The following is a 12,076-nucleotide window of genomic DNA, read 5'->3' as shown; positions in this document are numbered from 1 at the left end:
GATCGCTCTGGTTCATCCACATGCCCACTCCATTCTGACTGGCAGCCCAGCTTCAGCCGAACCGCTACAGTGTGGGACATGAGAGGATTTCAGCTGACAGCCGGCTGCTCGCCTCACAGTACTGTAATGTCGTCAGTCGCATTTCACTGATTTCTCTAACGAGTATCTCTAGTATGACAGCCGCTCCCGTCTCCTCGGTATTTGCAGCCGTTAAAGGGGTAGTCCGGTTATTTAGCGCTGCACTTCAGTACAGTCAAGTTAAAAACGTGAATGGTCAAAAGCAAAGAGTTGAGATAACCCCCTATTGACTTTTAAAAAGTCACATAATCTTCTCTTTTAAAGGCCATAAGGTACTCTTCCTGATTAGTAAGCTTGATATGTAAAGTTAGTGGAATGCCCCTTTAACAGCACATGAAGAATAAGTTAAGCTTCAGATTTCATCAACCTTTAAACATTTCGTATTAAAATGTTGACTTTTGCAAACAGCACTTCTTCCCCCCGTCTAACCCAAAACTCTCACACCAACTTCTCGTCACGCTCTTCTCCTCAAACAGGAAGTATCGAGCCAATCGCTCACATGCCATGTCACATGGTACTTCAATTTCTCAAACTGAAACCAATCGCACACCTCAAAAACTCTGCTCGGAGACAGCCGACTTCCCCGTACCTATTCTCATCAGTCCCAGGAGAAACAGAGAGCGATGGTGTGTGTATGAGTGTGTACGCACAACACACACCCTCTCAGCTCTTATGTTCCTGCTGTAGGCGACATAATGCAGAGACGGATCAATACCAGCGCTGCTATACGGCCCACGGACGTGGGGAGGGGGCGGTCAGGGTAATTACTTTGTCCTCTGGGGGTGTATCACTCTCATGACCAACAGCCTAGATATGAATGTGGGTCAATACACACACACACATATACACAAATGAGCAGCCAGTTGTGCAGATGAAGGACGCTGGAAGTGAATCCAGGTCAAACAGGAAGCGGAAGAGACCCCTAATGCATCAGACACTTACATACATATATGAACGATTGGTGGTCGATATAACTGCTTATGATGTGCCGTCGAGTCACACGGTGATGATAGAATGCTATCATGATGTCATGATTGACCCTCTGCACACTAACGATAGTGTGCGATAAAATGAAGTTTTTAAAGAACAATTCCCCCTCTGTTTCTATGGTGACACAACAGGGTGGTGCATGCGTGTTGTGTCGGTGTTTAGAGTACACTTGAGGTGGCAACAAAAAACATAGTTGGCATGTTTACATCACATTAAAATAACGACTATCAGCTCAAGAAATCTTGGTCGACGTAGACCAAAACGACTAGAGGGCAGCCGGACAACATGGCAAACTGGTAAAGAAGTAAATGAAACAATCTTTCACAATCATTTTCTATTCATTTGAAATCCATAAAGACAAATAATTTAAAAAAGGAGGGCTTCAAGTCAGCAGGATGTTTAACGTATTTATACCAAGTCATATTAGGGGTGGGGAATGTCAAATTACTACTTTTCATACAAGCAGATAGAGGCAATCAAATATCCACATTTTAATGTGGTAAAAGAAAAACGTTGTGCTTTAAATGTGAATGAAAAATCTCAGTGTATTTACAAAATACACATGAATAAGTACAGTCTGATGTGGGCGTGATGAGTCTGTGGTAGAAACATGAATGATGAGGTTTCATTTTAGAAAAGTGATATCATGTTTTTAAGTGTTACGTTGACGTTGGAGTGTATTTTTTGACATCAATAATGACAGCATTATTGATGTTAACTGCGCAGATATCACACCAATAATCTCTTAATTTCAACAGGAAGAATAATATTTTACAATAAACCTCTAAAATCTGGTTGCTGTCGCTGGGAGCCAGTATGTTCTGCCTGCGTTTGGTAAACAACCCTGACTATTTGTAAAGAAATATGACATACTGGGCCAACATAACAGTCCCAACTGTAGAACCGCAGGTACAATACGGTACCAAGCTGGATTATTCTTTGAGTGCGTCTGTGTTGACATTTCCACACACACCACTGGTCAGCCTTCGTCCGAAGCGCCCGCGCGAAACGTAACGTCACAGAGTCCATTATCGGACAAGACTGTGCGCGTTACCGATAAAAACACTGAGCCAAAATGTACCTGGAAATGGTGAATTCCGTCGTTTCAAGGCTGACTCTCCGGAGCAGCCAGGCCCGGATGCCCTCCTCCGCTTTATCCGCCCACTTGGAGTAACGTTAGCCGAAAACACAGCTCCGGTTTCGGTTCCAAACGCTCCGACAGAGAGGGGGGGGGGAATAAATGTCCTCCGTAAGACACACAGAGAAACACGAGGGGTGTGATGACGGAGAGCTCGAGAACGAACCCCCCAAAAAATGTCGTTCGAGTGGCGGCGAAAGCAGCTTAAAGACGCCGGAGGAGGATCTGCTGTCGACAGAGAGGAGACGGGAGGGGTGTAAGCTAGCAGCCAGCAAGCGCAACACGGTGGTAACGGTTGAGAACTTCCTGCGCCCTTTCAAAATAAAAAACTAGCAGCGCTCGTATGTCGCATTCTATTATAGATTTTCAAAATAAAAGTACGATTGATGATTTTGACAGCTCCACTCACAGTATTAAAAAATGAATGTGACATCATACAAATATACTATATAGATAGCCCACAAAAAATAGTAAAATACATTCAGGCATGCATACATTCTCATGTCTGTGTTTTGACATATTTAAATGGTGTGACATTACGAAAATCAGGTGTACACAATGGATGTATTTAATCAATAAAATAAAAACAAACAAACAGGAGTATTCATAATTCATAATATTCAATCCGACATTACAAAAACAAGGTTAAAACATTCTCACGTAATACTTTTGTAGTTCAGTTGGACATAAATTGGACAGACAATATACATAACGAGCATCAGGTTTAGTATTTGGTTCTGTGGCGCCACCTGCTGGATAAAGCTGCACCGACCGCATTTAATTCAGCCGTTGGTAATATTAGATTTTGATAAATCCATCTCTCTCATTTTTCCTCGGTGTATTTTGCCAAGTAGATGCACATTGTGAAGGGATGTGATCTAAAATGGCTAAAAGGGCATTTTTAATAACAGCTCCACTTTAAATATTACGTTTAGAGCATATTTGGAAGTGGATATTCTTTTGGAAATATGTCACTCAGCATGAAAAAAAGCACACAAATAATAAAAAGGACTAATTGACGCAAGAAATCAGCTAACACGGTTGACCGATTAGTCGACTCGTCCACCAACAGGGGGCGGTCCTCGTCATCACGTTGCACTTTGCCCCAGTCAGACCCGCTTTCCTTCATCCGTCGTTGGGGAACGATACCGACGTAACAACACGGGGGGGATATGTCTCGAGCTACGGAAAGACTCCGGCTGCTGATCAATCATCTTGATCGACGACCTCCCGCCACCGTCGTATCCTTTTTTGTAACGTCTGCTCCGTTTGTAGGTGCGGAACTGACCCGTTAGCGGGGACCGTGAGGCCGGACGCTCCGGCGGACAACACCCGAGCGGGACCGCGGGCTCGTTGGGGAGCGCGAGGAGTTATTAACCGCTAACTGAACCGTTAGTGTGCTCCTTTTTAACAGAAACGGCTGCGTCGCCATTGTTTCTAGAACGTTATGACGTAGTTCTGAGTCTGTGTTGTGCGTGTGTTTACACTTAGGAGAAGCTAATATAGTACAGAATGGCTAACGTTAGCCAGTTTGTTTTGGGGGTCAGTTGTAAGACTTTGCGCGTCCCATTTCTAATCAACAGGTTTCCTTGACTGTTTTTCTTTCATCAGATAGCGGCACCGACTTCCGGTCAGACCTTCGCCTACGGTCACCCACATAGACTGAGGTTGGTTTAGTTGAATCTGGGTTAAAGGTTCACCTCACAGTTCACCGTTCACCTCTGACACGTCACTGCCTCTTCTTCTTCGTGTGTGTAATAGCTAGCACTGCGTCCAGTTACGTCACGTGAGGAAACAGCTTTCTGTCAGTTTAAAAAAAGATGTCTTTCCTGTTATCAACATCACCTCCAACAACTGGATCTGACTTTTACCTACATGACTTGAATGCAGCATTCACACACTGTCAATCACTTCTCCTTCATAGTGACCGTTCATGACATATGGTCGCTTTCTTCGGTAGGTACACCCTTGACACCGACCTGCTGACCCCAGAGCAGCGACTCCACTATGAGAAAAATGGCTTCGTCCTCATCAAAAAGCTGGTGTCTGAAGAGGACGTCGACAGGTTCAGGTGACCGTCCGAAAACTCTGGGAACTGCAAAGAAGAAACAACTTTTAAGACTTGGACAAATACAATTTATGTATATTTGCATCCAAATTGCACAGAAAATACCTCAAATGTATCTATGAGTATTAGGTGCATTTTTACAGACCTGCAGATGTGATGCAGATGTGATCCATGTGTGTTCCGCTGCGTCCTTCAGGAAGGAGTTTGAGCGGATCTGTCGACGGGAAGTGAAGGTTCCCGGTCTGGTGGTGATGAGGGACGTGGCGATCGCTAGGTCAGAGTTTGTTGCGGATCAAAAAGCGGTCTCCAAACTCCAGGATTTCCAGGAAGATCCTGAACTGTTCCAGTACGTCACCTTACCACAGGTACACACACACACACACACACACACACACACACACACACACACACACACACACACACACACAAGTAGATCACAGCAGGTCCTTTTTTTAAAATAATGTAAATATCTTTACCTTTATGTTTCAAATGATTTGGTGTTTAATACACGTTTTTAAAGGCACTTTCTAGTAGGAGTATCAAAAATCAAATCATGATAAACTGACAAAAGATGTGCTTTTCTATGTCAGATTCTCAAGTATGTGGAGTGTTTCACTGGACCCAACATCATGGCCATGCACACAATGCTGATCAACAAACCTCCCGATGCAGGTACGGAGCTATTCATATATAATGAACTGGTTGATCTGGAGAACCGCTGTATTAAAGCGTCCCTTCTCAGATGTCAGGGTAAGCCTCGTCTGACTTGATTTAAAAATATCACCTTGTCGTTTCAGGTAAAAAGACGTCTCGCCACCCGATGCATCAGGATCTGCATTACTTCCCGTTCCGCCCGGCAGACAGGATCGTCTGCTCTTGGACGGCGATGGAGAAGGTGGACCGGCAGAACGGCTGCCTGGTCGTCCTGCCGGGAACTCACACCGGCACACTGCAGGAGCACGACTACCCAGAGTGGGAGGTACAAACACACACACACACGATTCTGTAGGAAGCGTGATCACACCTGTTAGGAGGCACATACATACGCACTCCCCTGTGTGTCCTCAGGGTGGCGTCAACAAGATGTACCACGGAGTGCGCGGCTATGACGTAAATCACCCCAGGGTGCACCTGGAGATGGAGAAGGGTGACACGGTGTTCTTCCACCCGTTGCTGATCCACGGCTCTGGCATGAATCAGACGCAGGGGTTCCGCAAGGTACCCGCCTGGTGTCTCTACATTTCCTCAAACAAACTCCCTGCTTCCTCATCTCGAAGGATCTTTCTGTGCCAAATCATGAAGGAGTTAGTGTATCGATGCGTGTGTGTGTGTGTGTGTGTGTGTGTGTGTGTGTGTGTGTGTGTGTGTGTGTGTGTGTGTGTGTGTGTGTGTGTGTGTGTGTGTGTGTGTGTGTGTGTGTGTGTGTGTGTGTGTGTGTGTGTGTGTGTGTGTGTGTGTGTGTGTGTGTGTGTGTGTGTGTGTGTGTGTTTCCAGGCCATCTCCTGCCACTATGCCAGCGCTGAGTGTTATTACATCGATGTGAAGGGAACCACGCAGGAAAACCTGGAGAACGAGGTGAAGGAAATCGCTCTCAGGAAGTACGATCTGGACAACGACGTTACCTTCAAGGTCAGAAACTGACGTCAACAAACAGATGATTTGTTGGATAAAAAGAAACTTTAGTATATTGTAAAAACCTCAGGAAACTGAGTGATTAGCTGTGGGATATAATGCAGTTGTATAGATAACACATTGAAGGTTTGTTTTATGTTCCCCCTGCAGGACACCTGGGCTTTCCGAGGCCGTCTGGTGCAAGGAGAGAGGATTTCAATGTGAAAGGCAGCACAGGTGTGCTGGGTGACCAAACCCCCAGTTTGATTTAGGGGATTGGACAAGAAGCAACAAGGCACTTTCACACCGCCACAGAAAATGATTGCGGATTCCTTCCAGCGCTTTTTAAAACAATCTATCTTTCTTATAATCCCTAATTTCCTTTAGAAATGGAGAAAAAACACTTTTAGATATCTTAGTGTTTATTTAATTGGGGCTTGAGAGTTAGTGCTGATTGTAAAATGGTGAGATGTAATCTAGAGCATGTTGTTCTAACGGGGTACAGAATGAAGCGTGTGAGTACACTGCACTACAAAATACTGTTTACTACACTCAAAACCTCAATAGAAGGGGACGCTGATGATGATTTATGGCATGTTGATTATGAAAAGCAAGCATAACGAGTGATGGAGAGAAGCAGCTAACGGAGGCCTTGACCTAAACACTGCCTTAATAATATATATCAACTGGTTAATGTTCATGTGTGTCTGGTGATGAGCGAATAAATGTTTGTTTCCAAGAATCTTACTGACAAATGTAAAGAGAGATATAATAAAAAAAAGCTATATTAATGAGATTCAATTTCCTTTAAAGTTTCAGACAAAGAAGCAACCACCTGCGACCTTTGACCCGTGATGTAATTAAAAAACATTTATGTCATCCAGTTATAAATGATTACGTCTACAACATGATTGGTGGCATCTCTGGTATAAAAGATGATAATAAACCAGAGAAGGGAACTCTTATCTACAAGAAGCAGATTTACAATAACAGCTTTGGTTTAAGATCTAGTCGGCCTGGATTTGGGGGAAAAAAACATATTAAAAAAAAAATGTATTTCAGAATTTGCCACGTTAAAATAAAATAATTCTAAGTGCATCAGAGAAAAGTTGCTCAACACTGAATGATCCTGAAAGGCAACAGTCACATGTGGGCCTCAGAGGGTTTGCCTAGTTATTTCCTGACTTCCCTACGCTGAACCCCCAACACACACCTGATCCAGCACAGCTGAGTGTGTGTTGTGTGGGTGCGTTCAAACAGCGTCTTTGTTCAAATCCCAGAGGGAAGCTCTCGGCTCTTTGAATTCAGAAATACAGGAAATCCACTCACATGCAGGAGAGTTGTCAGCGGGTGGTGAACCGAACACAGTCTATGATCTACGATAGGAGCAAAACACCAAACACGCTTTAGGAGAAGTCATTTCCATATACATTATGCAACAAAAAATTATGCACATCAACACAAAAAAATATGCGTAAGAAAATAAACTTTCACAGAAACGTACAAATGCACAGATAATAGTCTCTCTCTCACACAGCAGGTCTAACTGCAGGCTTTACTTGCAAAACCTTCCCCAGACTGCAGATCGGTTGTCACTTTTCTGGTCGCCTCTGCCCAGTTTCCTTTGGAGGAAACGCATTCAGATCTCACTACATCACACACACACACACACACACACACACACACACACACACACACACACACACACACACACACACACACACAGCTACAGGAAAATCCCCACTGCAGCTCATGGACTTTACATCTCTCTGGGTTCCACAGCTTAGTGCAACAAGGTGTGTTAAACCTCAGATCAGCAATAATAACGATGATGATGTCTGGTAGAGAAACAAGATGCTACCATCGGCACACACTCTTCATGGGAAATAGACACACAGTAAGGCCAACAAACATTCCTGAGCACAGCAGGTTTGTTATTAACACCAAAATATTCTTTATACCCAAATATTATACCTATATGTATACAATTATATCTTCTTTTGAGCGGATTTCACCTTTAAATCCAGAGTATTAATAAAGCAGCAATTTGCTACGTCATGGCAACCAGAGCAGATGATGAAGTGTGTGTTGTAATACAAGCTTCCTTTGTTTAGGCAGCACTGTTAGCTGCTAGCCGCCACCTCAGCGTCGCCATGTTGAGAGCTGCGTGGAGGCAATCCCTCAATCATAGACCTGCTCTTCATTTCTAACAGACTTGGTTCTCCAGGAAATCGTGGTTTCCATTCTGCTGCTCCCTCACACACATCACCCCTCCTTGTTTTCTTCTCCTTTGGTATTCCAGCAGCCCCCCCCCCCCCCCCCTCTCTTTCTCCTCCCACCTTCCTCCCTTCCCTCCCTCATCAGTCTCTCTCAGCTCAGTTCATCGAGGTGTGCTGTCAAGTCCGGTAAAGTTCTTGCTTTTCTGTCTCAAGATGTCCTGGACTCGAGGCTTTGTGCTCTCTTTGCTCTCCATCCTCTTCATTTTCATCTGTGAGTAACTTGTCTGGATGGGGGAAGGGGGGGGGGGTACATCCTCAGGAGATGAGCAGGGAATATTTTAGGATAGAAGTTGCTGATATGTGAGATTTGTAAATTCCACCTTAATAGCAGCACATCTGGAATCAGTGTGAGTCCATTTGCACAGCTGTTGAAAAGTTGGAAAATTGTCGATTTGTACAATAAAATTTGAATTAACTCATATTTGCATCAAAGTTTTAAGTAATGAATGTTTTCAGTGAAGAGAACAGGCACGTTATGAAAGTTAGAGTTGTACGTTTGGATATACGAGCCGAGGAAACTGATCTGAGGACAGTCTGAGTTTCCACTATGACACGTGTGGCCAGAGAACAGCTGTGACCCGGAGCTCATTTTAATTTAAATTAAGACTGGCTTAGAGATGACTCAGCAAGGCAAGATATTTTACAATTTATAGTCATCTTAACAATAATGGTTATGACTGTTTTAATCCTACTAATCTGCCACAAACAAAGGCTAAATTAAGATATATGAGGCTTTCTGTAAATCATAATCTAGCATCTCATCTCTGCATAGTTAATTCCGTTACAGGTTATTTTTCATTTTATCCTGAGGATACAGAAATAAGCAGTTTTCTGATTGAGTATATATTTTCAGAATGTTATAAAAGTGTCCAAACCCTATTTAAAGATTAGTGTTCACATCTACAAATGCTGATAACATTATTACATTATCGGCCTTATATGCAGGTTTTATACTAAAGTGATCATTTCTCCGTTCCCACAGTTTCCAGTGCGGTGGAAGGTGCAGCGGTCCACGACGACACAAAAGCATCCGATCCTAACGGTGATACACATCGACGGTCTTTAACCTCCCCCCCCCCCCATAACCTTCACATATGACCTTCTGACCTCCTGACCTTTAGGCGCAGCACGGCGGGTGTTCATGCCCGAGTCGGACGCCTCCAACTTCTTCAAACGCCGCAGCCGCCGCTCCACCCGGTACTACGAGCTCCAGGGTGAGTGGAAGATAACGGGGAAGAAATGATGGGTCTGTCATCTCGCTGGCACGAAACCAGCAGGAGTAAAGGCTGGTCTGAAGATGGAGGGGAGTATTTATTTAGACTTAATGTATAGAGGGTAGGGGACTATATTGGCCCCGAGGATGATCCGGGTTTTGAGGTTTTGGCTGCAAGCTGTGAAAGTTAAAAGAGAGTAATGGAAACTCAAGCAGGTGTTGTTCTGCTGTATATGGGAAGCTGCAGAAGGAGTCACAGGGCAGCGTGGGGCAGGCTCTCCCTCCCTCAGCTCTCCCTCAGCTCCTCAGCACAATAAGCCCGTTCTTCCACCGCCAGCATCAACAACATAACAGTTCAAAAATAAAAAGAAAATTGGATTCCTGGATTCCTGTCTTCTGTTAGCGCCAAGATAAAAGCATAAAAAAAGCAACAGGGATGTTTATCTGTTCAGTTAATTAAGTCCTTTGTTAATTAAAGTCCTGGGCAGGCCTCCAGGGAGGCTGTGGGTCATTTCACCTTGACCCCCCCCACATCAGAACACCAAACAGGGCCTCGGGACAAACAGGCCCACATTCTTGGAAAAAACACTTCTGTGGCTTGCCAGTGTGGCTCAGGAGAACCTGAGGGGGCAGCAGAGTGACTTTTTTTATTTATATCGCCAGAATAGTGATGCAGGTGTGTCCCTCAGGGTAATCCTGGGAACATCAGTCAATTTCAATATCTCATATCATCTATTTGACCCAATTCTGTCTCAAGCACAAAATGTACTGAGAGAAAAGAGGAATTTCCTTCTTGCTAGACGACACTTAGATCAGGGGGTTTGGAATATGTCCAGTAGATAATAATAGTTTATTGTCCTTTATATCTTCCTTTTAGCTTAAGATCTCTCATTCTGAGGTCAAGACGAGGTGGTGAGGAAAGACAAAAGGACATTATTTCTTCAGCAAGCCTCATGTTATCACTATAGCATGTTCAGTATTAGTATTATGGATTTGCAGTGACAAACAGAGAAGCAGCACAAATACCTGTTAGCAGACGTAGTTTTACATATGATTTAAATAAAATAAGGGATGTAAGATGGTTTTGTGACGGTGAGATGTAGGTGTTTGCTGTACACACCGGTACACTGACCTTCATCAGCATCCTCTCCACTTCTTCTTCCTCTCCTCCTCTCCACAGCCGAGCAGAGGGTGAGACTGTCTGCAGACGAGCGGAGGAGGGAGTACAACGAGGAGCAGCGGGACGAGCACGAGAACTACGTGGAGGAGGAGCGTGACGGTGAGAGAAAAGCAGACATTAAACCCTCATGTTCAGCCCTTCCACAGAGGACCTGAAAACGTTGTTTTAATCAGTAAACACATCCTTAGGAAAACCCTAAAGTTTACTTAAATGCCGGAGCTCCACAGAAACAACAGGTTGAGGGAAGATGAGCAACATCCACGAGCCTCCGGACCACAGCGGAGTCACAGTGTCCATCTGGGGTTGACCGCAGGCTCAGTCCTCCTGTGGTTGTCTGCCTGGTGTGATGTCCTTTCTAAACTGAGAAGCGTAGAGATGTGAGCGTGTGTTTTTTAAAGATACACAGTGGTTTTGGTGGTTTGGGTCACTGAGACGTTACAGGAGAACAAGAAGGTTCTCCACCGGCTGCAGAACACACTCAGGGTGTGTAGAAACGTCACAGAGGAGCGTTAATGTCATAAATCCAGTGTTTGGGTCTAAATGCTGCATTTACACCATGACAGGAACAAGAGGAAGTCACTTTTTATGTGTATTTAATACTATTTGTAGCAGGTTGTTAACAAGTAAAACCAGGCACAAACAAATTGTATTTAATGTAGTATTTAAATAATGTATATTTGTATTCAAATGTAGTATTTCTTTGCTGAATTCATTGCATTAACTGGCTTTGGTACTATTATAGGATCTATAGACTCTGGAGCTCCATGAGGCAGCCACTTTTAACATATCGGTAGTTAGTTATATAAAAATACTGATTATACTTTGATTGAATGTTATTTTTTTTATTATCCACAGAGCAAAATGAGAGATCGAGGGAGACGAACGAGCAGTTGCGAGAGTATCACTACGACGGCTTCCAGCCTCGCCGGAACTGGTTCCACTGAGCCGCCATGTTCAAAGTGACCTCTGACACTTGATTTTCCTACTTTCATAAACAACATAACTCTTTTCTTTTCTTTTTTTAATAAAACCTAAATTGTGCAATATGTCTCCAGGTCCATATGTAAAAGGTATCGACAGAGCAGTTTAACCATATTAAATGCTGTTTGTTTGTACATACAAGCTAAAGAAAATCAACCTGTGGCATTAACAATAAACCAACCAACGTTAACAACTGACTGTATTTCTATTCCTGCAAAGAAGCCGACTTCCAGACCGCCGATGTGTTTTAACGTCTGGTATTTGAAGTATTCAAGGGGAGGGAGGCGCTGTGGGGAATAAAAGAGGAAGGAGGAGAGGAGCTGCAGAAGTCATCAGGCTGAAATCAATCCCACATTCCTGTGTGGGAATACTCAACACACGGGGGCAGAGGAGAGGAGGAGGAGAGGAGGAGTGGGAGAGGAGGAAAGAGGAGAGGAGGAGGAGGAAAGAGGAGAGGAGGAGGAGGAGAGGAGAGGGGGAAAGAGGAGGAGAGGAGGAGTGGGAGAGGAGGAGGAAAGAGGAGGATGTAGAGAGGAGT

General features: G+C 44.1%; 3 protein-coding genes across 3 annotated transcripts in view; 2 read left to right on the top strand and 1 right to left on the bottom strand.

Moving 5' to 3' along the window:
- The window catches only part of cdk17 (cyclin dependent kinase 17), a 34,693-nt gene extending 32,249 nt beyond the window's left edge, over window positions 1-2,444 (bottom strand). The window contains exon 1 of the mRNA XM_084039238.1: window positions 2,150-2,444. The gene's annotated coding sequence lies outside the window, so the exon portion shown is untranslated. The remainder of the gene's footprint in view (window positions 1-2,149) is intronic.
- Window positions 2,445-3,299: 855 nt separating this feature from the next.
- Window positions 3,300-6,132, top strand: phyh (phytanoyl-CoA 2-hydroxylase). The gene is made up of 9 exons (XM_084038623.1): window positions 3,300-3,447; window positions 3,818-3,873; window positions 4,167-4,277; window positions 4,471-4,639; window positions 4,865-4,946; window positions 5,072-5,253; window positions 5,343-5,492; window positions 5,769-5,903; window positions 6,057-6,132. Exons 1-9 carry the CDS (start codon window positions 3,379-3,381, stop codon window positions 6,108-6,110), a joined length of 1,008 nt encoding a protein of 335 aa, XP_083894749.1. The 5' UTR covers window positions 3,300-3,378; the 3' UTR covers window positions 6,111-6,132.
- A 2,101-nt stretch (window positions 6,133-8,233) lies between these two features.
- On the top strand, window positions 8,234-11,731 carry ucmaa (upper zone of growth plate and cartilage matrix associated a). Its single transcript, XM_084038376.1, has 5 exons — window positions 8,234-8,375; window positions 9,147-9,206; window positions 9,286-9,378; window positions 10,558-10,656; window positions 11,413-11,731. The coding sequence occupies exons 1-5, from the start codon at window positions 8,318-8,320 to the stop codon at window positions 11,499-11,501; spliced, it is 399 nt and encodes a 132-aa protein (XP_083894502.1). The 5' UTR covers window positions 8,234-8,317; the 3' UTR covers window positions 11,502-11,731.
- Window positions 11,732-12,076: the final 345 nt, after the last annotated feature.

Source organism: Eutrigla gurnardus (assembly GCF_963514095.1).
Source record: "Eutrigla gurnardus genome assembly, chromosome: 21".
Taxonomy (NCBI): Eukaryota; Metazoa; Chordata; class Actinopteri; order Perciformes; family Triglidae; genus Eutrigla; species Eutrigla gurnardus.
Note: the sequence above shows the minus strand (reverse complement) of the source record. Positions and strands in the feature narration are given on the sequence as shown.

What these genes read in the sequence shown, in the direction of transcription:
- ucmaa (XM_084038376.1), top strand. Translation starts at nt 8,318, where the DNA reads ATGTCCTGGACTCGAGGCTTTGTGCTCTCTTTGCTCTCCATCCTCTTC. An exon ending in CCGGTACTACGAGCTCCAGG is followed by an intron (nt 9,379 to 10,557) that starts GTGAGTGGAAGA and finishes TCCTCTCCACAG; the next exon opens with CCGAGCAGAGGGTGAGACTG. An exon ending in CGTGGAGGAGGAGCGTGACG is followed by an intron (nt 10,657 to 11,412) that starts GTGAGAGAAAAG and finishes TATTATCCACAG; the next exon opens with AGCAAAATGAGAGATCGAGG.
- phyh (XM_084038623.1), top strand. Translation starts at nt 3,379, where the DNA reads ATGTCTCGAGCTACGGAAAGACTCCGGCTGCTGATCAATCATCTTGAT. An exon ending in ACGACTACCCAGAGTGGGAG is followed by an intron (nt 5,254 to 5,342) that starts GTACAAACACAC and finishes GTGTGTCCTCAG; the next exon opens with GGTGGCGTCAACAAGATGTA. An exon ending in ACAACGACGTTACCTTCAAG is followed by an intron (nt 5,904 to 6,056) that starts GTCAGAAACTGA and finishes TTCCCCCTGCAG; the next exon opens with GACACCTGGGCTTTCCGAGG.